This window comes from Lepisosteus oculatus, chromosome 24, assembly GCF_040954835.1.
Source record: "Lepisosteus oculatus isolate fLepOcu1 chromosome 24, fLepOcu1.hap2, whole genome shotgun sequence".
Taxonomy (NCBI): domain Eukaryota; kingdom Metazoa; phylum Chordata; class Actinopteri; order Semionotiformes; family Lepisosteidae; genus Lepisosteus; species Lepisosteus oculatus.
This window is the reverse complement of record NC_090719.1, coordinates 9148711-9173393: the sequence shown is the minus strand read 5'-3', so window position 1 is coordinate 9173393 and position 24683 is coordinate 9148711. Positions and strand designations below refer to the sequence as shown.

General features: G+C 38.7%; 1 protein-coding gene across 3 annotated transcripts in view; it reads right to left on the bottom strand.

Annotated features, from left to right (window-relative positions):
* LOC102694050 (adenylate kinase isoenzyme 5) overlaps positions 1–24683 on the bottom strand; it is a 53886-nt gene that overhangs the window by 6609 nt on the left and 22594 nt on the right. For 2 of the 3 annotated variants that reach the window (XM_015366948.2, XM_015366950.2), the window contains exons 3-11: positions 23793–23966; positions 22550–22722; positions 21928–22041; positions 19767–19958; positions 17094–17184; positions 14746–14810; positions 6974–7013; positions 3188–3223; positions 294–457 (exon numbers count right to left, since the gene is read on the bottom strand). In XM_015366948.2, coding sequence (XP_015222434.1) covers positions 294–457; positions 3188–3223; positions 6974–7013; positions 14746–14810; positions 17094–17184; positions 19767–19958; positions 21928–22041; positions 22550–22722; positions 23793–23966 — 1049 coding nt within the window. The remainder of the gene's footprint in view (positions 1–293; positions 458–3187; positions 3224–6973; positions 7014–14745; positions 14811–17093; positions 17185–19766; positions 19959–21927; positions 22042–22549; positions 22723–23792; positions 23967–24683) is intronic. The other variant, XM_015366949.2, reaches the window with a different exon arrangement.

Here is a 24683-nt window from a genome sequence, read left to right as displayed (position 1 = left end):
GGTTAAATTCACATGTTTAAGCGAAAAACAATATTTCCCGACCATACACTCTTAATATTGCTTAGTTTCTTTACTAACTCAAAATGAAAGAAGCAATAAGCATCTGGACTGGCAGCTGAGAAAGATAGGCTTAGATGACACCCTAATAACTAACAATATGTGAACTAATACCAGCTAGAGTACAATACTTGTGATCTAGGCTCGTATTGTGCATTTAGACCAGCACTGTCCTCACCGGTTTTCAAACCTCGCCTCTGTTGAAAATGCAGACTCGGAGTGATAAGTGTGCTCACCAAGGGGACCAGCTCTCCCTTCTCCATGATTGCAGACAACTTCTTGCCTCTCTCTGACCCCGAGCCAACCTCTGCCCTGAGCAGGTCTCCGGTGGACAGGTGAGTGTAGCCATACTTGGCCACGATCTTTTCGCACTGGGTGCCCTTCCCAGAACCAGGACCGCCTGGGGAGGCAAAAGGGAATCTGTTCCTAACTCACTGTGGCCAACAGGAATGGGAAATGCCCTAATTTTCCACCAACTTTTCCGTGAAGTCATTCACCTACTGCAGCTAACAAGGACCCAGGCCTTTGTCATCAAAAGTTACATTTTGGCACTTTCTTTGTTCTGTTTAGCTCAACATGTTTCTTGCAGAAGAACGAGCAGTGCGGTGCAGAATAACTCAAAACACTATAAACACTATAATACTGTATGTTGATTGCAGAAGTGCTCGCCCCCTGAGCCTTTGCACACCGGGATGGTGCAGTCGTCTTCATCTTACCACAGATTGTCCACATTCAAGTAGGAACTTTGACTGGGCCCCACTCAGACATTTTGCTTTCTCCTCGTTAAGCAAATACCAGTATCACGAAGGAAGCACAGCAGGGAACGTACTTTTTGTGCCAATTGAAAAACTCTGGCGTCTCTCGAATACGTTCTGATACAGTTTTACAGAGCCATTATTGAGAGCATTCTGTCTGCCGGTGTAACTGCTGGGTTTGGCGACATGTCTGATTGCTTCAAAGGCAAACTGCAGTGTGTTGTTTGTGCTATGGAGAGGGTCATTGGCCCTTCATTGATGATTTGTACTATTTCAAAGTAAAGGAGCAGACAGGAATGATTGTTGATGACCCCTCCCACGCAGATTACCACCTGTTTCATAAACTTCCCTCAGGAAGACACTACCAATCTATTAAAACCAGAGCCACTTTGTATTTGAACAGCTTCTTTCTGGACACTGGAAAGAAGGCTCTGGCTTTTCCTCAACGCTGAATTTGATTAAGTGGTAAGAAAATGTATGGATGTATTTGTGAGGCAGGGGTGGTTCATTATTGTCTTAAATTATTTCCAGCTAAGGGAATCTTTCCTAGGGCTGTATTTTGTTTAACCAGAATTCCCAGTTATACAGTATGTGCACTCTAACGATATCTTAATGACGTCTATTAGTCGTTTTTGTGTATGGAATCTGTAGAATGTTTTTGCCACCAAGTAAATTCCTTGTACATGAAATGTATTTGGTGATTAAAGGTGATTCTGATTCTGATACTATCATAGTATTGTAGTATTGCACACAGACAATTCAGCTAACTTAGGCTAGGTTTAGGGTTAGGGAAAGCTGGCCCTGGAGTGAGTTTGTATCTGTGTTTGCCCTGCAGTGACTGGCGTCCTGTCCAAGGTGTATCCTGCCTTGAGCCTGTTGCTTGCCAGGACAGACTCCAGCTCTTTCTCAACCCTGAATTTGATTAAGTGGTAAGAAATTGGATGGATGTATTTGTAGGGGGGGGGGTGCTTCATTCTTTCATTCTTTCATTCAAATTATTTCCAGCTAGGGGAATGTGGTAGCCCCACACTAGTCCCTGGTCATCCTTATATAAAAGAAGCTGTGTTTAGATTTTATAATTTTATCCATGACAGCCTACTGGCAGCTGGGCTGCCCAGCTCTGCAACTGGCACAACTCTCAAATACAATAATCTAACTGTCCACCTGTCATGCCATCTGTGCCGCGTTCAGAGTGGATGAAAACCAGCCTCTGGAGTGCTTTGCCTGCATCGTCCAGTGTAAACTGGCCTAAACTGTCTTTCTCCTGTTGTTCAATGCAAATAGTTACTATTCCCAAATTAACAAAGCAAGAGCAAAAAGCATTTTCTTGGCATGGATTATCCTAGTTATTTATGTTGTCTCAGCATGTTTTGCTTGTCACAGCCTGCTAAATAATCACCTCCCAAGGAGCCCATATATTCAGCAGGAAAAAGGCAATTCAATTAATTTCAAAAGCTTTTCCATATGAAGCTTTTGAAGACTATTAAGATGAGCCCTGTGTGAGCCCTGTGATAGTCCAGCAGACTATCATTATACTGTCTCTTTAAAACACAAGACAGAGCATGTGTCCATCCTGCAAAAACCATAACAAATCTAGAATCCAGATAAAGGATTACTTCATAGCAGTTGCTTTGTTCATGTCTTCCTCAGTAAAAGTTGGAGCATAATTTCTGCTTTTATTATAATATTATTTAAATAAACATTAAAGGTATTTCTTAAGAAGTTTAATAATTTTAATGAGAATAACTCTGGTTATAAAGCACACCTATTAAAATTTGTAAAACATTACTTTCTTGCAGGTAAACAAAAACTTGGACAAATTGTCTGAAGCAACAATAGGACGTCTTCTCAGGGTCACCTAGCCTAAACCTGAGATTGTTTAAAGGACATTAAAGGCCACATTTTCAGAGCTTTGCCACCTTAAGCTTGCTTTGTTAGCTCGTTTTGACAGTGGTTTGTTATGCTACAGATGCTCAAGCAGTGAAACTCTTCACAATATCTGCCATGATTTTAAAGTGTACTACATATTAAAAATACCACCTTTAATAAATCTGTGTAAAAATAAACCTGCCTCACTTTATCAACAATATGTATGTTGTAGGGGCCTTTATTTGTGGTTATAGCATGCAAAATACAATTGGGGTACAGATTGGCATGCAGATTTACAAAACTTTCAGTGGAATCTTTGCATCTTCTGTAGAGTTGAATTAATTATATCAGTGTTGAGAACAGGTAATTTACTATTGCTTCTCCTAAACCTTAGGTTAATTTAAATCTCTCATTTATTCTATGTAAAGTGAGACTGCCTATAGAGTCTGCCCAAAGATGGGTTACATTGGATGAAGAAGGAAGATTATGAAAATGTCCAGACTTACCGACAACAAAGATGATCTTGCTGTCCTTCAGTTTATCTAAAGGAAAGCACAGAACAAAACATAACCAAGATGCAATTTCTGCCCAAGCAACACTCAAGTTCACATACTGTAGTTAAGGTTTAAAGACAAAAACACTGCCTTTTGACAGTGACATTTTATCCTGCCACTAGGAAAGACAAGTGGATCTCACCCTGACAGTGAACAGCAGCAAGGCCTTGTTGGCAGCAGGAATGTGACTAACTCAATCCCAGCACTCCCACTCCTGACAATACCTGGGTGAGAGCTGAGCCGCACTCCGGTGGCCTGCTCAGAGGAACAACTGCTTCCCATTGCGCCCGTTTCTGTCTTCGTCTTCTACTAGATTCCTTCTGTCCCCCTGATCGAGTTTTTTTCTTTTAAACACACTTTGTTAAAGTGCTGCTCTCACTTCCCTTAACTTTTCTCCCTCTTTCTGTGGCCAGTTAAATATACAGTATGTTGCCATGGCAACTGTTGCTAGCCTAACTGCCAGCCCCAGACCACTTCAAAGAAAGCACTTTTGGCAGCTCAGCTTCGCCTTGTATGCTCTTTGGAAGGTTGTTTAAACTCTGTTTTAACCAATATATTAAAGGGAAATTAGCCTTTTTAGAAATCTAAGTGTTTGTTTTGTTCAGATTTAAACATTTAAAGGATAAAATTTCACTGCCTTTTTGAAATTTTTTGAAAAACTGTCTTAATGAAGGAATCACTGCCTAGTTAACAATTAAATCAAATGATTACTATAGGAAGAGATTTCTTGAATTCTTCTGTTATTTTGCAATCCTATATAATTAATTTCAAAATGCAGGTTTAAAAAATCCAGTATATTTAGTGGACCTAATGAATAATTAAATGATATAAATATATATATCAAGTTTAAAACCTGAATTTTTGTCAAAGCGTCTATACCAGGTTTCACTATGTGGAATATGTTCAATGGCTTTGCTGTACCGGCATCTTATTTTAAAATGACTGTCTTGCACATAAATCTCAGACAACTCCAGTACACTGCATATCCTGAAACTCAACGCCACAGCCTTGGGAGGTAATTATAGGCGTCCCCAGTACATACCATAGTAGGTACTGTGTGTCTAATATTACCTCCCCTTCGCAACACCACACCCTTCTCTCCACTGTATGCTTAAATGGTGGAAGGCCTAATTAAAGATCAGCCCTACATTTGTACGGAGGATGTGTAGTCTTTTTTGCTTTTTCTGTTGGACTGCCCATACCACACTGCCAGGCAAAACACAGTACAGCTCTGGTAAGAGCACTTCAAGGGACTTGGAGAATATTGACCTTTAAGGCCATTCGTCACACAATAGAATCATTTAAAATGTGCTACGTACTGTAGCTGTTGTTCCATTTCCATGGACAGCAACACCAGAGTGCTAATTAAATATTTACACTTCGCATTGGTGGAGACTGAGAGGCAAGGCTGCTGTGCTGGCTCCAGATTAATTATCGAACAGAAGCCGAAGAGTGTGTTGTGTGGCCAAGCGAGGCCTGACCTGGTCATTTGTTTTCAACCCTGACCTCACCACTGAACTAACCATTTAGCTATTCACTACCAGGAGGAGGCGCTGTGACAAGGCTACTTGTGTTGACAGCTGGAGGAAACACAGAAACAACACCTATTCATTTTCCAACCACTTCTTCCAACTCAGGGTGATAGGGGAACCAGTGCTTAACCTGGCAAGCAACAGGTACAACCCGGACAGGATGCCAGCTCATCACTGGGCACACACACGCCAGGGCCAGTTTACCTGTCTTAGGGCTGTGGGATGAAACCAGAGCACCCAGAGGAATCCCATGCAAACAGTGCTAACAACTGTGCTACCATGCCACCACACAGAAACAAAAGCTTTTTATCTATAATTATTTCAGGTCAGCCTTTCCATTTCTGTCTGAATATATTTATTAATTCAAAAGGGAAGTAAGGTTGACATCTAAGCTATGCTGGGTATAATGACCACTACTTGTGATGCTTTTTCTTTAGTCAGTTGTTTTGATCCAAAGAGCTTTACAGTTATGTGCAGATAATAAAGTTTTAACTATGGTTTCATTTGAGTGCTTTATTCTAACCTTACCCCAGTTACACCAGTATTGAAACAGCAATTCATTTCTTAAAGAGCACACATATCTGGTTCAGTTTATACTAATTTCATACAGGGATACTACACTGTTTCCAGCATTAGGGTGGCACTATTTTACTTCTTACACGTATAAGGTCGCTAGAATTTCCAGCAAACTAAAATTACATTGCAGGGGAACCAGAACATGGCAACCCAGTGTTACTATCAGATTTACATTTTTATTAGCCAACCATATCTGGGTTTGAGTAGTTCAAGTAAGTAGTTGTGTCAGCATGTGTAGGCTGCAAAGGAACAAGTAAAGGTTTATTCCATGCTGAAAAGAAAAGAAAGGAAACACAATGTTTCGGCTGTGGAGCCTTCTTCAGGTGTGAAGTTAAGTGGGAGAAAGAAGTCGAGCCTTGTAATAACAGTAATAATAGTGTAATAGAAACATACAGTATGGTGTAACATAGCCCTAAATACAGTAAAGTACTGTAAGTACATTACTGTAAGTATAGGCATATTAACAAATAAGGCCAACATATATGAGGTGTTTCTGACTCTAACGCCATTTAAGCCCGGACCCTTACTCATTTAGGACTCCATTCAACACAAGATTTCCAATAAAAGAACACTTGTCAAAAATTAATGTTACCTTTCTTGATACATTCTCTTTGTTTCGGTGAGGTTGCTTAGGCTTTTCAGACAAATATTTTGATTCAGTGAAGTAAATTCTCCAATCCAATGAATGGAAGATTGTGGTCTTTGACAAAACCCTGAACCCTATCCCTAACCTAAGCCAAACCCTGAGCTAGGGTTAGGGTTATGATTCCCACAAAACGTAGACAATTTTTGATGGCATGGCTGTGTTTTAGGACAGAAATGATATTTAGGACAACAGTTATTTCAATTATTTCTATTGACACCTGAAGAAGGCTCCACAGCCGAATTGTTGTGTTTCCTTTCTTCTCTTTTCAGCCTGGAATAATTCTTTGCTTGTTCCTTCATATCTGGGTTTGTTTGTGGAGTGAAGTCAAATGTACTTTTCTTAAGGTGAAGTAATGTGTCGGTATTTGCATGGCTGTTACAGCTCCTAGCAGTAATGAAGATTGACACTTCTAGGCTGAATAACAGATTTAGCTCAGCCTTAAATGACCTACAGATAAGACATGGACCTTGCAGCTGAAATAGCCACACAGTGAAACTCCAAGGCAGAAAGAAGGTTCTTAATAGAAGACACAGAAAGTCCTAGAACATGCCACAACTTGTAATGTAAAGATGTCAGTGTCCTGTAACTACAGTACTAATGAAAAAAGCAGAGCAAGGAGGGTAAATTGTGAACTCTTGCTGCCTGAAATCCAGAAGTTTTAAAGGTGCTTTTTACCTACAAAATGCTTCTCTTCCAACTCTTTTAATTCTGCTGCCTTTGTCTGCAGCCTGATTAATGTGCAACGACTAAGATCTTTTCCAATGTAAAACAAATAATCCAGATCTGTCCTTTGGTAAATAGACACGTGTATGAATGAGGAGAAAAGTCATCATGCAAGTTCTCTGTCTGTAGATAGTGCTTTATTATAGTAGTATAATAAAGTGCTCAATTCACTGCTCTCACCTCCAAGTTATATACAGCAAGGCTTCACAGTCACATTTATTCTTTCAAGATACAAAATGGTTAAGTGGCCAAATGTATTACCTGCCATGGTGATGTGTTCAGTGTTCTGAAATCCTTCGATCTGCCAAACCAAGAAACAAAGAAAAGGAATATTATATGCATGTTATCTCGCTTAATTCAAACCACTTTACAATACTGGTTCAATGGAGTTTAACATTCTGTTAATAACCTTGTGCTACTGGAGCTACCAAAGTGCACAATATCAAGATGGGGATTTCGATAAGATCACCCTTTGGCAGAGTGGGACTTCATTTTAAGTCACACTTACCAGGATCTGCCATGGGAAAAAAAATAATTTCACAGAGTGGTTCTGTTTTTTCCTTACTATACTGTATTCTCTTTTGTTCTACAGACAGTAAGACAACAGTCAGAGCAGACAAACAGGTTAAACAGGGTGTTCCCTGACTCCATATTAATAATTGTGTAATTATTGCAATCTAATTTAACCCTATATATGTAACTGTTGTCTATCAAAATGGACTTCAATACTTTCCAACAAAACTTATAAATTTACATGATAATTTATTCAATATTTTATTCTGAGGACCCACATCACCATGAATGATCAAAATTAACAGGTCTATCAACAAGAGAGCGTAATATTTACTCACATTGCAAAGTTTCTTGTAAAACGTATATAACTTGCATTCAGGTTAAATGATAATTTTTTTAGCCAATCAACAATGAAAAAGGAATTTCAGAAAATTTGTTTTTATGTTTGACCTAAAGGATGCGACGTCAGTGTCAGTGCACATGAGCAGTTCCAGTTTTTGTCTTGTTTTGAATAGCACTCAACCTGCACTGACCAAGACAAACATTCCTAGAATGATATCTAAGGAAACACTTTTATTAGTGTGAGAGACCTGCTGTTTTCTAAGGGACGAGTGTGTTTGCAGTAAAAATAGTCTTTCCATTTCTCTGCTTCTTTGCCAAGACTCAAGTTTTAGTTTGGGGGAAAATGCATCAAACCTTTGAAACAAACAATAATCTTCAGGGTATATTGGAAGTAAAGTGTATTTGACTAGCTCATTAAATGACACTGTAACCTTGAAAGTGAGTTAGCCAGGACACTATGGTTATAGAGACTGATTCTTAATAACGATAGCAATATAGTTTTAGAAACTATAGCAATAACACAATGCATTAATACAGGTGCAGTGCTAACTGAAATCTATATTGTAGTGGAGCATTAAATGTAATTCTGTTTTTTTCTTTTCAATAATTGATGATTTCAGTTTGGTTGTGCTCCGTTGCTCACAAACCTTATTTATAACAGGGAATTTGCTATGTTTTAGTTTTCATCCAATAACTAAGGCAATGAACTGGCTAGGAGTGTTAGTTGTTAAATGCTGCACTCAAAGAATAAAATATATTTTAGCACTTTTTCTTGCAGTCTTTCTAACATTAAAAAAAGGATGTTTGCATACTAGCAGGTTCCTAACAATCATATTCATGATCAGTTTACTAGAAATGACAAAGAATGTGTTAAATGTCTGCCACTAAACTGTGTTTATTACATTATGTACATGCTGACCTTTCAATTAATTCATAACATAAACTAAACAGAGGTACATCTGAGAGAGCACAAGCTTTTGGTGCCACTGGGGATCACAACATTTTGAAAGAGTTTTCAGCATAAGATGTACAAATGTGTGTTTGCACACACTGCAGATCAAATAATATACAGGTTCAGTAATCATTTGGGAAGTCTAGCACATTGTATACGGTACAAAGAATTAGTTTAGGCTCACTTGGTATTGTGTTTTACAATTAAATTTTTTTGCTACAGGATATTAAACTTGTCTGTCTTTTCAGGAGAGGACCATTCCCTTAAATGTATAAAAAGTGAAAGATATGAATGATAAGAACAAAGAGAAATTATTTCACTGCTGCTTTTCCAGCAATCAGTGTAGAAGGAACAGAATCTGTAACAACTGTAACAGTAGTAGGGTGTCTCAGGAATGCTGGAACTGGAACCAGAGATATCTAAGCCCAGCCTGGCCAGTTGATTCAGCTGATATCCCTACACACAGTACTATACAAGCCTCAGCCTGTCTGAACACAGTGAAAGAGCAGCACAGCCAGTTGTAAAAACTCTAAAAAAGAGCACCATCCTACTTGAGCTTCAACAAAAATGCAGCATCCTCTATCCCCTGAATAATAGGAAACAGAGAAAAATTCTAGTATAAGTACTATTATTATTTATTTGACTGAACCTTTTATACAAAGACATTTCTACCCCTTTATGCAATTAAGAATCTTACTGAAACAATCCTGAAAACCAGGATTTGAACTTGCAGCCTTCAAAATGAAAGGTAGTCTTTCATGGCTGTTTCCCTGTGCCTGAGCAGACAGTGCCTAAACTAGGTGATCTTTTGAAAACTAGCCATTGGTTTTTAAAACCCTATTTTTCCAGAATAATTCAATTTATTTTGTAAAGAACACGACACAATAAAAAGTACCTGCTGTACAGCAATAACGACAGAGAGAGTAATAGTAAGAAGTGTGATTTCAAGGTGAACATTACAGTGGACTGTATTGGGCTTTTAAAAAAGAAGAAATCAGAAGATTGTGATATTTATTCTAGACCTTCATAATGGGAACAAATGGCATAATCGTAGAGTTCTATATATAGTGTACAGTATGTAAAATGTTTAATGTTGACGTTCAATGGATGCAATGCTTCTTACTTACAAATTCTTCATCCAAAGTATGGCCAGAGTATGGAACAAGCTACCCATCCATGCTGTTAAAACCAATTCTCTGGTTTCTTTCAAGAAATGTCAGCATACAACAGCTGGATCACTAAGCTCCCAACCACCAAACAAGCTAGATGAGCCAATTGAGCTCCTCTAATATGTCAACTTTCTTCTATTCTTACTTTATTTTATTACATGCCAGCATTCTCTATTTTCATGGGATTCATGTTGTGTATTTTTATAACAGGCAAGTACAGTAGATAAACCTTCTTTGCTCATAAGGGAAGCTCTTTTGCAAATGCAAGCAGATGTGCCTGAATATTTTTACATATTTTCTCAAAATCAGCTAGCTGATGAGGTTGCAGCTTTTTGGCATTAACTTAAGTACCTGTAGCCTGAGATCTCAGAGGCAAAGATGGGACTGGTTAATACTGGGATGAAAGCAATCCCAGGAAAACCATGTTGCTGCGAATGGTGTTGGTGGACTAGCAAGAAGCACTCTTTTCTCTGGAACAGAATTTCAAACCTAATGTCCTGTTTGCGACACTGTGCTCTGGGACAGTGTCACCCTTAGAACAAGACTTTAAACCAAGATCCTTGCTCTTTGGCCATTAAAGAATCCACAGCATGGTTTATAAGAGTAGGAGTCTCATCCCTGGTGACCTGGCTAATTTCCACTCTGACCTCTTCTCTTTCCCCCATAACCTTCTGTTCTTGTGCTTGTACAATCTAATTTCCTTAAAGTTCCCCCTGAACTGGAGAAAAAAATTCAATTCCTCTCTTCGCCACCTGACTGCCATGTGTTGCAGGTCACCCAGGAAGGTGGCTGTGAATGATGTAGCCCTCCTCCTATTTCTAAAGAAAGCACTTTAGTGTCCTTTGGAAAAGCATTATAACAATTTAAGGAATTATTTTTATTACCTAGCAACTTTCTAATTCAAGTTGGCACCCTTGACCACACTACAGGTTTTGGTAAGATTTCTACAAATGCACATGATGTCAACTAATTGTTTTATCCACAGAAAATAACTGACATGGTGTGACTATAACTACAGTACATACTGTACCTACAAATAAAGTATAACTTCATTTCTAGTCCCCTTTAAAAGTGTCAGATTTGTATAAAAGACACTGCTGCTTTATCAAAGTAGTATTTGCTGTAACCTTAAAAAACTCTATAAAGGATTACCATGATAACCAGCAAATGCTGTCCAAAGTTGGTTTTGTTGGCAGTTATCTAATAGTAAACAAGTCATTCTAGGCTCTCAAGCTGACTCATTGTGGTTAAAAAGTGCGGGAGTGTGGCAAACTTGCTCTGCATCACACTGTTAAGAAAGCACACACCATTTATTAACAATATTGGTACATAAAGCTCAAAAGAAATACCCGTACATTTTATGCTGAATGCAGTGGATCATTTCAGAAGAAAAGTATATCTATCTAAAGATACTATTATAATACTATCATATTTTAAAATAAAACAAATGAGAATAAAGCAATAAGTTTAATTAAGAGTTATTCATTATTTATAACTGCCAGGCTTAAGGGGCAGTTTTGCACAAATAAATCTAAGTCCCACATTTCACCCTTGCTCACAAGTGCTCTCTTTGTGCCTAGCGACCTTTGCCCTTTCCAAGTAAATGTCACCCAAAGCCCTGAGTCAGGATTGGGCTTCACTGTGGCTGAATGGCTTCTCCAATTAAGGCATCCTAACCAGAGATAGACAACCCATTGGCATTCTAAACATGTCACCCATATAAACTGACTCTGATAGTATGACCTAGTCCCTAGGGCTCGTATATACAGTAGAAAGGTTTGAGGTCTATTTTCAAACTTAATTGCAATATATGAACAATTAATCTTGCGTTTTTGTGAACTTTCCAATGTTAAAAGTTTTTTAATTGCCAAAAAGTACATTTTTTCTGTATGATGGATTAAAGCCAGGATGTCCCGTGCACTGGAAAGAGTATACAGTTACTGGACAAGTGAACCACATGTTACTACAATTTTAGATTTTGTTGTTGAAACCTTTTGGTATTTAGAATCATTTTGTATATATGCTGCATACTGTACACACTCTTACAGTCTTGGGTGAAGAGACAGTTTCTCAGATACTGGCTGTGAAGATCATCACTTCTGTGTGGCAGAACTTGACACTGGTGATTGAAATTCTAGAAACAGCAGTAATTAGAGATATACATTGTTTCCTGTACATGTATGTAGATAAACCAGACCTCTGTAGGTATTAAAGTGCACATGTTTATAAAGACACATGCTCAGTTGGCTATGCAAGATGAATTGTGGAGAGCTGCATAATTTGTTTCAGATGTGATACAGTGGATGTGTTTCTTTCACATGCACAGTACAACACTCACAAATTCACACACACATATTCAAATATGACCACTTACCCAGGGTGGAAGTGTGATACCAGATAAATCTCACCAAAACAGCCTATCACACATACAGTACTGTATGTGCACATTGCAAGTCACTCAGTAAACAAACATATTGAGAGCTTTTAAAAGCTCGTTTGCAGTTGTGCACACAGCACTCTAAGGAGACATTAATTTACTTGCTAACCCTTCCTTCTAGGGCTTCTACCAATAGAAGAAGTAATTCTTGTCATTTAACATTCTTATGCAATTATCTCTGAGTTTTGCAATGTGAAGTGTAGACAATATTTGTAAGGTAGCAAAGTGGAGCAGAAGTTAGGGACCTGGAGCAGGCCATGTACAGTATAAAGGTATAAAAACATATAAAGTATAAAAACCTTAATGCCCTGCTACTGTACGTAACCGGTTCTGCAGGCAATCATTGCAAATGAGAATTTGTTCTTAACTGGCTTACCTGATAAAATAAAAGAATAAAAAGCATGTTTCCATATGCAAAGAGTAATTCGTTCTAGTTCTAGTTGTGTATATTTAGAAATCATACAGTTCAGTTTATTTGTCATATGCACAAGTGCAATTAAAAATACTTATCAAGATCAAGAGGCTATTAAAAATAAATAAACGAGATGCATTGTAGACTTGAAACTGTGCATCCAGGTGTGTAAAAAGGTTTGCAAACAGGTTAATCTTCCCAGTATTGCTCTCTTTCCTGTCAGAGGTGCTGTTATGGACTTTTTGTGCCTGCCGGGGAAAGGCCATTGATCAAAACTTCCCATACTGAAAATATGCAGAAGAACTTCATCAGTGTCTCAGTCCAGACCAGCAAAGAGTCCGTGTGTCACAGATTCTGCAATCTGTATTTTTGCAAAATGTCAAGTAGTTTTGCAACAGACTACCTTCTGACACCGCGTATTCACCTTGATACAATATTAAATTATTTTATAAAAAATTCAATTACATTATGTTTGTCAAGTGACTGTATACAAGGAATAACTCAGAGAACAGAGCCACAATTCAATTGTTAAGCTGGTAAACTGGTGCTTATCTCTTTGTCTGATGATACTCTTAATACTGTCAGGAATGGCGAACAAGGGAGAAATTTGAAAGGATTCAAATAGTTATCTTTGCCTCTCAGAGCTGAAGATAGTAGCTGGCCACCTGTCTTGCTTATTCACTGCCACCTTTCCATCATGCACAAACAGTCAAAATGACTGCTGACAGGGACTTCATGGGAAAGGAGGAGGTGGGGGGGGGGTATATTTTGCACCCCCTCCACACTATTGCAATAGCGAGGCTCAGGTCACCCTAAGTTAGCCACAAGGCCCTCCTTGCTTCCTCTTAGTGCCCTGCAGTTCTCCACACACCCAGCTCAGTGCAGTCACAATACGCCAACCACAACACAGTATTTCCTCCTTCACCTCTATCTGTTTATTCTCTGCTCAGTACTGACCTCTCTGCGAAGTGCCGGCTCCTGTCCAGCAAGCGAGGCTGTTCTTGTCTGTCTAAGCTGTCTCCCTGCTGCACGCACCCTCCCTCTTCTCTCTGCTGGCTTTATATAGAACTCCAGCACTTGGGCCCCGTTGCATTGTGGGAGGAGGGGGGAGGCTGTGCGAGTCTGTCCTTGTCTGGTGAATAGGCTGTTCCTGCATGCCTGCTTTGCATATCAACCAGCTTGTGCACTAAGTACAGCTGAAGGAAGGCTAACTTCCCTCAGCTCAGGCATAACAGTTACATTCACAGAGCAAGGAGGCAGTCAAAGATAGGAGACTCCTGCATAACGAGTGAGATAACTGAAGCAATAATTCTGTATTGAACTGGGACTTTTAAATGACTGTTTCCCTTCAGCGTTATGGGCACCCACTAGTCAATTAAATACAGCTTCCAACTGTGAGGTAACAGGGATTGTCTTTTTTGTAAACCAGTTTTTTTTATTAGTTTGAATTTTCAGAAACGGAGAACGATATCAAAACAACTATAACATTCCCTCCGAACATCGATCTGCACCCTCACTCAGAGGCTCCAAACTGGAATCAGTGAGCTTTGAAAGAAGCACTGCACAATACTGATTCTGACTGCTGCAGGTGCACTCCAGGAACTGTGAACCCGAGCAGTGCAGAGCTCTTCAGACACTACATCAGGATGAGACAAAATCTCATCAGGAGGGGAATTTGCAATTTGCCAATCCAACACCAGTAACTTTTTAGTTTTGTGGAAAAAAAAAACCCAGCCAGATTGTGAGGTGTGTGACCAGGATTAGAATAATCTTTTAGAAAGAGCAGTGGGCGATATTTGGGAGTTACAGATATTTTCAAAAATGTTTTCATCCAGAGCAAAAGGTGCTTCAATTTCACTGAAAGCAACTGAACATCTGCACAACTCCTCCTTTGTTGAAAATCACTGAGTGAGAAAATAACTGGATAACCTGAATGCAAATAAGCATGCAAAATATTTGTTTCATAATAATGGAGTTATGTTTCACTTTAAGATAAGACATAAAAGGAGTGTATTTTGTGGCTAGAAAAAATGGAGCATCTTGTATGTGGTAAGAGAAAGAAATTGGAAGTCATCATGAAAATGTGATCTTTAAATTCGGCAAGGGGAAATTCGTTTCCACCATATGAATAAATGAAACTGTGCATATTTTCCCCAAAATCTATTCAAGTTATAAGTTATTCCTCCTATTATAAGCAGCAGTTCTTACCTCCACCATAGCACTAGAGGGCTCTGCATCTTCGTTGTCTTCCAGAAGATCAGGGTCAGTGTATCCTGCACCAGGCACACAGAAAACAACACGATAGCACCTGAAAGGATGAAACCTCCATATGCTAGCTGAGAAGTTATATTTGGCTATTGCACTAGAGTATGTAGGAAATAATGAAAAAACACAGTCTAATGTGCGCTGCACTCATTCACTGGAGAGAATGACTACAAAGTAGACTGTTATTTAGCACATGTAGCTGCCCAGAAACGGAACAGACAATTCTGTAAACACTGAAAATTCAGAAATGTATTCTCCCTACCAGAACTGGACAGGCCTACACTACTTTTTTGATTTGTGGTATACTATAATCGAAAAAAGAACAAGGTAATTTTTTCACAAGTATTTTTTTTTAACTACAAGCTGGGCAGATGATATGTATTTTAGAATTAGAAGGTGATTTGTCAAATCTTGAGTGTATCATGTTTTCAGAATACTGACAAGAGAACAAAATAATTAATATTTTGTTTTTGTTTTTGAAGCTGCCATTTGTTTTATACATAACAGTTTCCCATATATTGACACACACAAGTATATATACAGTATATCATCTAAATTGATTAATCTACAATTAGTCCTTGTATTTTTTCTGAATTTAACTATATTCTTATAATGACTGATGACCAAATAAAAAACTCACATACCTCCAGAGGTATAAATCATTGAAGCTACATACTGTACAGTATGCCAACGCACAATGAAAATGCAACAGTCTAAAGTTTACTTCGGTAGTTCACTAGGCACAGACATAATGGTTTTGTAGTGTGATGTTATGGAAACTTTAAAAAACACTGGTGTGTAGAAAATGAAATTTGAATGCCTTTAACTAATACAAGGAGGGCTAATCCCACAATGAACGGCCAAATTATTAGGAAATAAATGCAGGACAAAGTCTGTTTCTCTTAAGTGTTGGGGAATATAGGCGCAAAAACAGTACTTTTCACTGCTTTTGCCCATCCATATCCCCTGTTCCTAAATTAAAGTGCACTTTCACCCCCAGTCAGTCTTCTTATGCAGTCTCCAATCTGCAGCTCCACTAGGGGGCGTCTCCCCCAGGCAGAGCGCAGTCCAGCTCTTCTGAATACCCACACCTGATCTCCTGGTCTAAAGGGCTAGCCCTGAGCCCTGAGGGCACAGTACCTCTTGTGTTGGGTTTTGGCTGTAGTCAAGTGCTTTCTTGTGAACTGATGGGCTGATTCTGATACAAGCTTTGTGGTTCCATCTCACCAATGCCATTAACAGTAAATAGTTACAACTACTCATCCTGGTTTACAACCCAGCTGCAGATGCACAGGGAGAATAGCAGAACTCCCCATAGCAACACAGCCAGAGGCTGATCAGGTCTATAGTCACAATACATTGCAAAGGTTTAATTTGAGCAGAATTTTGTCGGTAAAGCTGTTTTTTTATTTACATTTTTTGTATTTTCATATCTACAGTACATTTAACATATTTAAATAATCGATGACAGCTGAGTGCTGCTTTTGTGTATCAGTATTTTTAATGTTTTCTCTTTTGCAGCACGAGAGCACTTTATAACTTGCAAAACACATGGTTAGCATTCATAAGAACTATATGAGAGCAGCACAAATATTTATATTGGCCTGTCAGTTGCTGTAGCGACATAAAAACCCTCTACAATTTACACATTAAAAATGTTTCAATACCTTTTTGTCGTGATTTGACACCTACAGGCCCAGAAGCAAGAATAATAGCACATGTATTTTTCCCCCAGTGGTGACTTAACAGTAATCGGAGCAAGAAAGTATCAACAGGGCAGTGGCACTCTCTCTAGGTGAGGGCAGTGTGATGCCACCGCTAGAACTGTAGCTCCCTCTACTGTTCAATGACCTGCAAACATTTTTCTTTCCATTCTAGTTGAACTCTTCATAGGTTAATTGAATTAATTATTGACCTTAATTGGTCTTCAGCAGGATTGTGGTTCTCTAGGGCCTGGAGTAAGTCCACATATCCATTTCTTCAGTTTCTTCTTAATCATTTGTATACCTCATGTACAGTAGCTCATATGTCTTTGCTTGCTTTCGGTTTCTTATCAGCTGTTGTTCCTTTGAGCTACTGAGTGGCACTGGATTTCTGGTTTTTGTCACTTTTGTCTTAGTATGTCACAATGATCTAATTATTAATCAGGGAAAAATGCATGTGGTCTGAAGAGATGTTTTTCAGCTTCATCACAGGCACAGAGGCTCAGCCTACGAGAAACCCCATTAGTGTGAGAAAATGGAGAAATGATGTCAACATCCTGCACATTGCATTACACCCCCCTCTCTGACCTTCAGTCTCCAGGCCCTTGGGAAACAGCCTCTCCTCCACTACTGCACTTATGTCAGCAAAAATATCATCCTCTTCCCGATCAGCATCAATCTGGAAGAGTGAAGCAGGTAAACAGTGAGACAAAAACAGATGTACAGAGGGTCACAGAATTCCTTTAGCAGCCTAAAGCAGCATAACCAGGTACCATAGGGTAACAAAGGTGATATTGCCCTGCATTAAGTAGTCAATAGAAAAATAAGGGCACAAATGTACAGTATATCCTGGCTTAAGTAAAAAAGCACAGACTGTAAAGGCAAAATATTGAAAACTGAGTTTACACCGAGTTAGAATTCCTCCATATGATACGATAATCCTGACACAATTAAAAAACAATAATTGTCTTTTGCAAAAATGTGAAGCTTCAGAACTTCTCTCTACAGTACCATGATCCAAATTCAATCGTTTTAAGTTCTAAATCTACTCGCACCCCTTCACTCTCTTTAAGTAGCAGAAAATGAATAGTGAAAGAGCTCTTTCAGACAAAATGAGAGAAAATTGCCTGGAATTGACAAGACGGGTGATAAAGCTTTGAATTCAAAACATGAAGGTTAGTTGTTCTGGCACAATAAAATAAGGAACTTCACTTACTTTATTTAGAAGTGTAAAGTCTAATGTATTTAAGAATTTAACATTCTTATGGAATTAATATCAGATTTAAATGAAAGTATCCAATGCTTTTGAAGAACATGTCTGAACTATCAAAGACAAGGTGTTTTCTGGGCTGTAGGGGTTTGGGAGACATTGATAAAAAGGCATGTCTGGTTAACCTTAATTAAGTTCTTTGTAAATCCTCAAGAGTTGTTAACAGTTCAGAAACACAGTATAAGAGACAAGTAGGCAGAGGCAGAGAAACACCAGGAGTTAAGAAGGAGTAGAAAATAGAGAGAGGACAAGAAGCATGCCAGGTGAGAGGACATTTTCCAAATCAAACATGAAGACCTAATTCTAGTTAAGTATGAGAAGCTTGTTTGAGAGAGCTTGCCATGTGTTATTTTAAACTCAGATTTCCTTTATAAGGAATTCCCAGGCTAAAGACATTCTCTTCAGGTTTGTGAAGCATTTTTAGAAGGTAGAGATAGAGTCCTATTCAATTTGGAGTATCCAGATTTATTGGAAGAAATATGTAGCTCTGGGTTATACAGTATTCTGTTTTATTTAGGATGCAGGTTTAATCTCTCATGTACTGTAGATGTCATCATAGCTGTGCCAGAGAAAGAACTATTGTGCCTCCAACTCTACCGACCACTTGGGCATATTCTTGGCAAAACTTTAGACAATTTGGGGGTGATACAGTAAGTGTTTTCATTATTGATTATTCTTCTTGGTATTCTATATTTTCTGTAACCCCCTATACTGTATATGTAACAGCAACTTTAAAAAGATTTAATGTTTTTTAACTTATTCATTTGAAATCTTTTCTTTTACATATTGTTTTTTTATAAAATAAAATATAGGGAGAATTGTTGTTTTCAGACTCACCCATCCATCAAAACTTCACATTTTTTTAAGACACAGAAACTCCACTGTGTCTTACAGAAAGTTCTGCTCTAACTGGAGGACAAAACATCTCTCACTAACATCACTGCATGTGTGCAGACATCTGGAAACTCAGAGAAACAACTGTTTCATTGCATAACGAGTTAGACCTTGTTGACTAATCCCAACCCTCCTTCACCAGTTGTACATCACAGCTTTGAGAATCTCATTTACAACTGGCTAGTCATGACTCAGGTTCAAATTACGCATGTCTGGGCCATGGAGTTCAGTCAACACTTGAAGGAAGCATTTTTAATGATTGAACCACTTCAGGGACTCCACATGGCGTAAGTTATTCAGAGCTCCTGGTTACATGGCTTGAGACTGTACCTAATACATTTTGTTTCTTAGTATGAAAAAGACCAATTGAAGTGAAATGACAAATTTAATATGCTGCTTTGCAGAATACATAGTTTTGCAGAAACGTATTGCACATAATTATATTAAAAAATGTTTTTTTTTAAATGTACTGTACATAAGAAAGCTAACAAACCAGAGGGGGACACTCAGTCTGTCTAGCTTGTTTTGTAGCCAGGAGCTGAGTTGAGGATCATATCTACCTGATTCTTGAAAGAGGCCAAGTAATGGCTTCAACAACATGGTAAAGAAGTACCTATTGTTTTCAGTTCTAAACGTACTGCTCTATATTATCTGTCACTTTCTATTAAAGATATTTTAGACTTTATTTTGTCAAATAAGGAGATTTGTAACCACCTTCTCATATCGAAGTGATAGGTAACAGACTGAAAAACAGCCTGGGTAACAGACAAAAAAATACAATAATAAATAATAAAATATTAGTTATATAGTCTGTCCTTTCAAAATAATTTGCTTTGAGTTCAGTTAAAAACAAGAAAGATTACAACTTCCAACAAGAATGAAACAAGATTATCGAGAAATATTTTAATTCTTGAATATCACAGTTATCTATAGTCGTTTGATGCTGCTGTAGCTAGAATCTGCAGAAGAACAAACAGACCCAAATTAGGTTTGTGTAAAGGTTAATGACAAGTGCATGTCAAAACTGTTACAGGGGGTCATGAAATCAGAAAAATGTAACTCAGAGGAGTTCACCCAGCCCAACACTGTTCTCCTACCCTCACAATGAGCGCTCTTTCTTGGTAGTATTTGGCAATGAGGTTGATGTTTTGTTTGAAGGTTTCCAGCCGTCTCTCAATGGCATGGGCATTGTCATCAGGGCGTCCCTGCTGGGCAGCTCGTTTCTCCAGACGCTGACGGAGTTGCTGATTGGAGCACGCAAGTAGGACCACCAAATCAGGTGATCCAATCTGGGAAGAGAAGAACCATGTCAGCAAACGTAATATACCCAGAATCAACATGGTCATCTCCTCTGATTTAACACTGAAGTAAAGTATTATGGGATCCAAAGAGTTTTGACAATGACTTTGTCCCTGACTGACACATAATGTAAAATGTTACTTGTCCCAATCTTTACCTTCTCATTTCAAAGAACTGCATTTTATAACATGACATCCCTCTTGGACACATACATTTTTTTATTTCTCATATTTTTATTTCAATGTTTTCATCTGGCCTGACAGGGGATCTTTATAGACAAAGACAAAGATAGTGGTTGCCTATAGTATGTCACACTTACAGTAAAGAGTGGAATATCAAACCAACTAGTGAATTCTGCTGTTGCTTCATCCTTTGAAAAAGTGGTCAAATGAGGTATTTGGATGCGTGTAAGCTTCAATGGACTGAAAGCATTTATTTTCTCTGTCCCTTTAACTTATATTACATTCACAAAAATTATATGATATTAACATTGATAAATATAAAGTCATTAACTGTATCCAAGACAAATTAGTAAGGTCATGAAAAAAATCAGAATAAGAAACCAGTCTGTACCTCAGCACTACTCGTACAGTAGGAGACCATGACAGCTAATTATTGAAGGGACTTGGTAAACAACTATTCAGTTAAAAAATAATACTGAGAGGGTATTACTGTAATGGTTGATAACAGAAGATCCACATTAACATGATCACAGAGCATATTCTGTGTGACACTTAAAAGATAAAGATCCAGCCTCTGGTCCAAGTTATTTGACTACAGTATGTATGCATAACCATATGATTGCAATAAAACCTTAATAGCTTCCTGTAAAGCATCTTATAGGCCATTAGAACCTCAAGGTCTCCTGATGTACAATAGCCTGTAAGAGCACACCAGGTTCACGAAGATAGATTCCCCAGAAACCTTTGAAGACTGAGCTGCTGTTCTCAGTCACTTGACCAGTTGCTGGAAGACAATTGGTCAGGTGACGGTTTAAAAAGTAGAAAGCCAAGGTTCTTGTTCAATCAACAACAGGAGAAATAAAAATAAAAAAGTGAAAAACAAAAACAAAAAAAAAATAAAAATCTTCCAGTGATACCATAACAAAATTACCAAAGGGAGAAGGACTGACCGTCCAAAGAACTATGAAACTGTGACTTTTTGTGTATTTTTGGAAGAATAGAAAGTTGTCTCAGAGACCTCTGCGTTTGGAATAGTTTTTGTCAAGAGCCTCAGGGAGGGACTGAATGTTTCTGAAGTCCGTAAAAAGCTCAGCTGCTCAATATCATAATGAGGGACTTTTATGAAGTCAGTCAGGAGATCTAAAAGGATCTTAGGCTTTTTTTTTGGTGTTTTAACTGATTTTTATTTACCCTGCACTAAATAAAGAACACTAGTTTGTACTTTATAGTTTGTGTGTGTGTGTTGTTCTGGACCCACCAATTTTAATGATCCCCACAGCACTGAGGTATCACAAAACTCTATAGCACATTTGGTTGCATATGATATAAATAACAGCTTAAAAACTACACAACTCCCTTGCTGTAGAATACTCTATTCTCTGAAAGATAATAAGATAACTAATCAAGAAGGCTGAGAGGTGAGAGTCACAGAAAAAATGAATTTATGCTTTACTAGGAAAATACCACTGAGATTTGTATTTATTTTACTGGGACTGTATTTATTAACAGAATCTTTTGAAAAGAAAATCAATGCTGAATTGTCCAGTTTTCCGGAAGCACTTCAAAAATTGCGACATAAATATCAGCCTTCTGCATAAGTACTCAGACCAGAGCCTTCAAGGCCAAGCTAAAAACATATTAGAGAATGTATGTGCATTCTGTTCTTTGCCATGTGTTGCTAGGATGCTCTCTCTGTTTCAATAATACTTCAGTGCAGCAGGAATATGGTGAATTTCCTGTTTTAGCATTACAGGGGAGGGGAGCGTATTGACTTCACCTGCTCTTCAAAGGTGAAAGCTTGGGCAATCTCTCGGGGGAAGCCATCAACAATAAAGCCCTTGGCGTCCTGTTGCTTGATGAACTGGTGTTTCAGCTCCTCAATGGTGGTCTCCTGGAGTAGAAGAAACGCCAGTGCTTCTAAACAAGAAGACACTCGGAAGGACACCTTTAGCCAGCGATATTCATCTACATTCATTTAAGCTCCCATCTCAGCCAAAGCAAAAACTTGATTTTAGGTTTTCATTGCGCCCTGGGACTGAGATTATACCACCAAATCAAAAGAAGTCAATAACAGTAAATAACAATAAAATGCTTTGCTCAGTGAAATTCAGGTACTCAGTGGCTATTCTAAGAGGGGAAAAGTGGTCAAAATGTGTTAACTCCAGGCCTGAAACAAAGAACTAAACATTCCTGGGCTCAGACCAGATGTAATTTGTGCGTACGATCACTACAGCTTCTACTTTACTATGTAAAAAAATTCTGAATCAACAGGTTAGTTTCCAATTTTGTACCGTTCTTGTTTCAAACCGCTCATGTACAACGTTGTACAAAACATTAATGTACAACACTATCCACCCAATTCTCTCTTGTCTTCCTTGTGTGCATGTGGTTGGTGGTACCTGAGGTGCCAGCTCTCCATTGGCGATGATCTGTGCAATGAGTTCCCACTTCCGGTCACTAGGCGCATGATGAAGCAGCTGGTTGCGCAGGATCTCCCCTACGGAGATGCAGACATACCCATAGCGACATGCCATTTTCGTGGACTGTGTGCCTTTCCCACTGCCTGGTCCTCCTGGGCCAAAGAGAAAGGGGAAGTGTCCTATGACAGGTGCTCTCACATTGCAATCTGAATAATCAACAACATTTAAGAGTCATTGGAACTAGCTGAGAGTTTTTTTTTTGTTATTAATTGATTGCCTAGGAATAACTGCATAGCTCTGGTGAGCTTCTGAACACTTTGGTGAATTATTGTCCCTTTCCTTATTGCTAAAATACAACAACTGGGTCTTTTTCATGCAGTTTCATAATCTCAAGGACAGTGTAAATTTTATATTATTTAACTATAAGGAAAATTTAAGTGTCATACAGTATGTATAGCAGGGCTCAATGCCCTGAGCCAGTTACAGAAGTAACGTGACCCTCTGAGACAGAAGAGCAACTCTGTTGTGGAAGAGGACCCTTTGATTGGTGTAGAGGAGTTATCCTCTGTCTAGAGAGACTGGGATCGAACCCCAGCAGGGACAGGGAGAGCTGCACACCCCACTCTGGTGCTGTGACTCAAATTTCTCATTCTCTGAGGCTGCTGTGGAGTAATGAAGAATTTAGAAGGGGGGAATTTAACAGGGCTCGTGCAGAGCTGCACTCACCACACATGAAAGAAATAGATGGGACATGTTGGATTAGCCACAGTGTTCTTAATTGACCTGACCCCTTATGTGCTGCCTACTCCACTCCTCCTGTCTAGGACAGCCTGAATACCTCTCCTCCCCACTGGTGATGACAGCACCACTCATGAAAGGGAATGTGGGGTTGTTGTGATGCTGGTTCTCTGAAAGGGAATGTAACCATCACCCTTCCATGTTGCAGCCCTCAGTCTCAAAGGGTTTAGCTGAAGCATGATGATGAGGGCAGGTGGGACAGGATACTGATGTGGGCCTTGCCCACTGTCTACATTCTTTTTTCACTACAACAAGGTTTCACATGCCAAAACCCAATTAATAGTTAGAATATTTTCTCTGATAACTACTTCTGTTATTCATAGTGGATAACTGGGAAGTTATTTTGTTTACAAATTTGTTTAAAAAGGGTCAGCAGTAGTTCTCCATATTTTTGTCACGGCTTCCCAATATTCTGACGTCATACCAATGACAAAGATGATATGCGGCCGGGATTTGGAAGGATCAAAGACATCATACTCCTGGATTAATCCAGACGATTCGGTCATGTCGGAGTCGCTCTCGATGGAAAACTGGGCCTGGATGGGAGGAAGACGGTCATACCGTCGATAAGGGCCTGGGCCTGGGCCTGGCCCAGGATCTGTAAGGAAAACAGAAGAGCTCAGTACAAAAGTGGGTTTGCTTCTTGTGGGTTCTAAATTACAAGGCGATATTGATGGGTCACAGTTCTCAGTTAACAAGTCAATCTTCGATATTGGTTGACTGATAATATTGAATAACATTTGATGGACCTACACAACTTTAAAGGGATGGAATTCACAGGCAATGCCAAACAAAATAGAGCCATCTTCTCCCTGCTCCGATTTATTTAATTTCAGTCCAATTTTCAATGTGAACACAATATCAAATATTCTGTGTAGGAACAAGTAAAGGTTTATTCCATGCTGAAAAGAAAAGAGACACAATGTTACGGCTGTGGAGCCTTTTTGGAAGGTTGAAAGGAAAAGAAGAAAGGCTTGACAGCTGAAATGTTGTGTCTCTTTTCCTCTCCCTACAGCGTGGAATAAACCTTTACTTGTTCCTTTGCAGCCTACGCATGCTGACGCAGCTCCCTACTTGAATTTAAATTCAGTGTATTTACCTACCTCAAGACGGGCATCTAGAAACATAATTATAACAAAAAACTTATTATGTTTTTGCTTTATAACAAAAATTCTTCTGAAATGCAGCTGTAGACTTTTAAATGCAATTTCAGCTGCCATAACAAATATTTGGAATGATACCAACTTTCCTAGTGCAAGCATTATTACTTGTTCTCTTATAAAAATGATATTGACTCATTAGAACACATGACTTA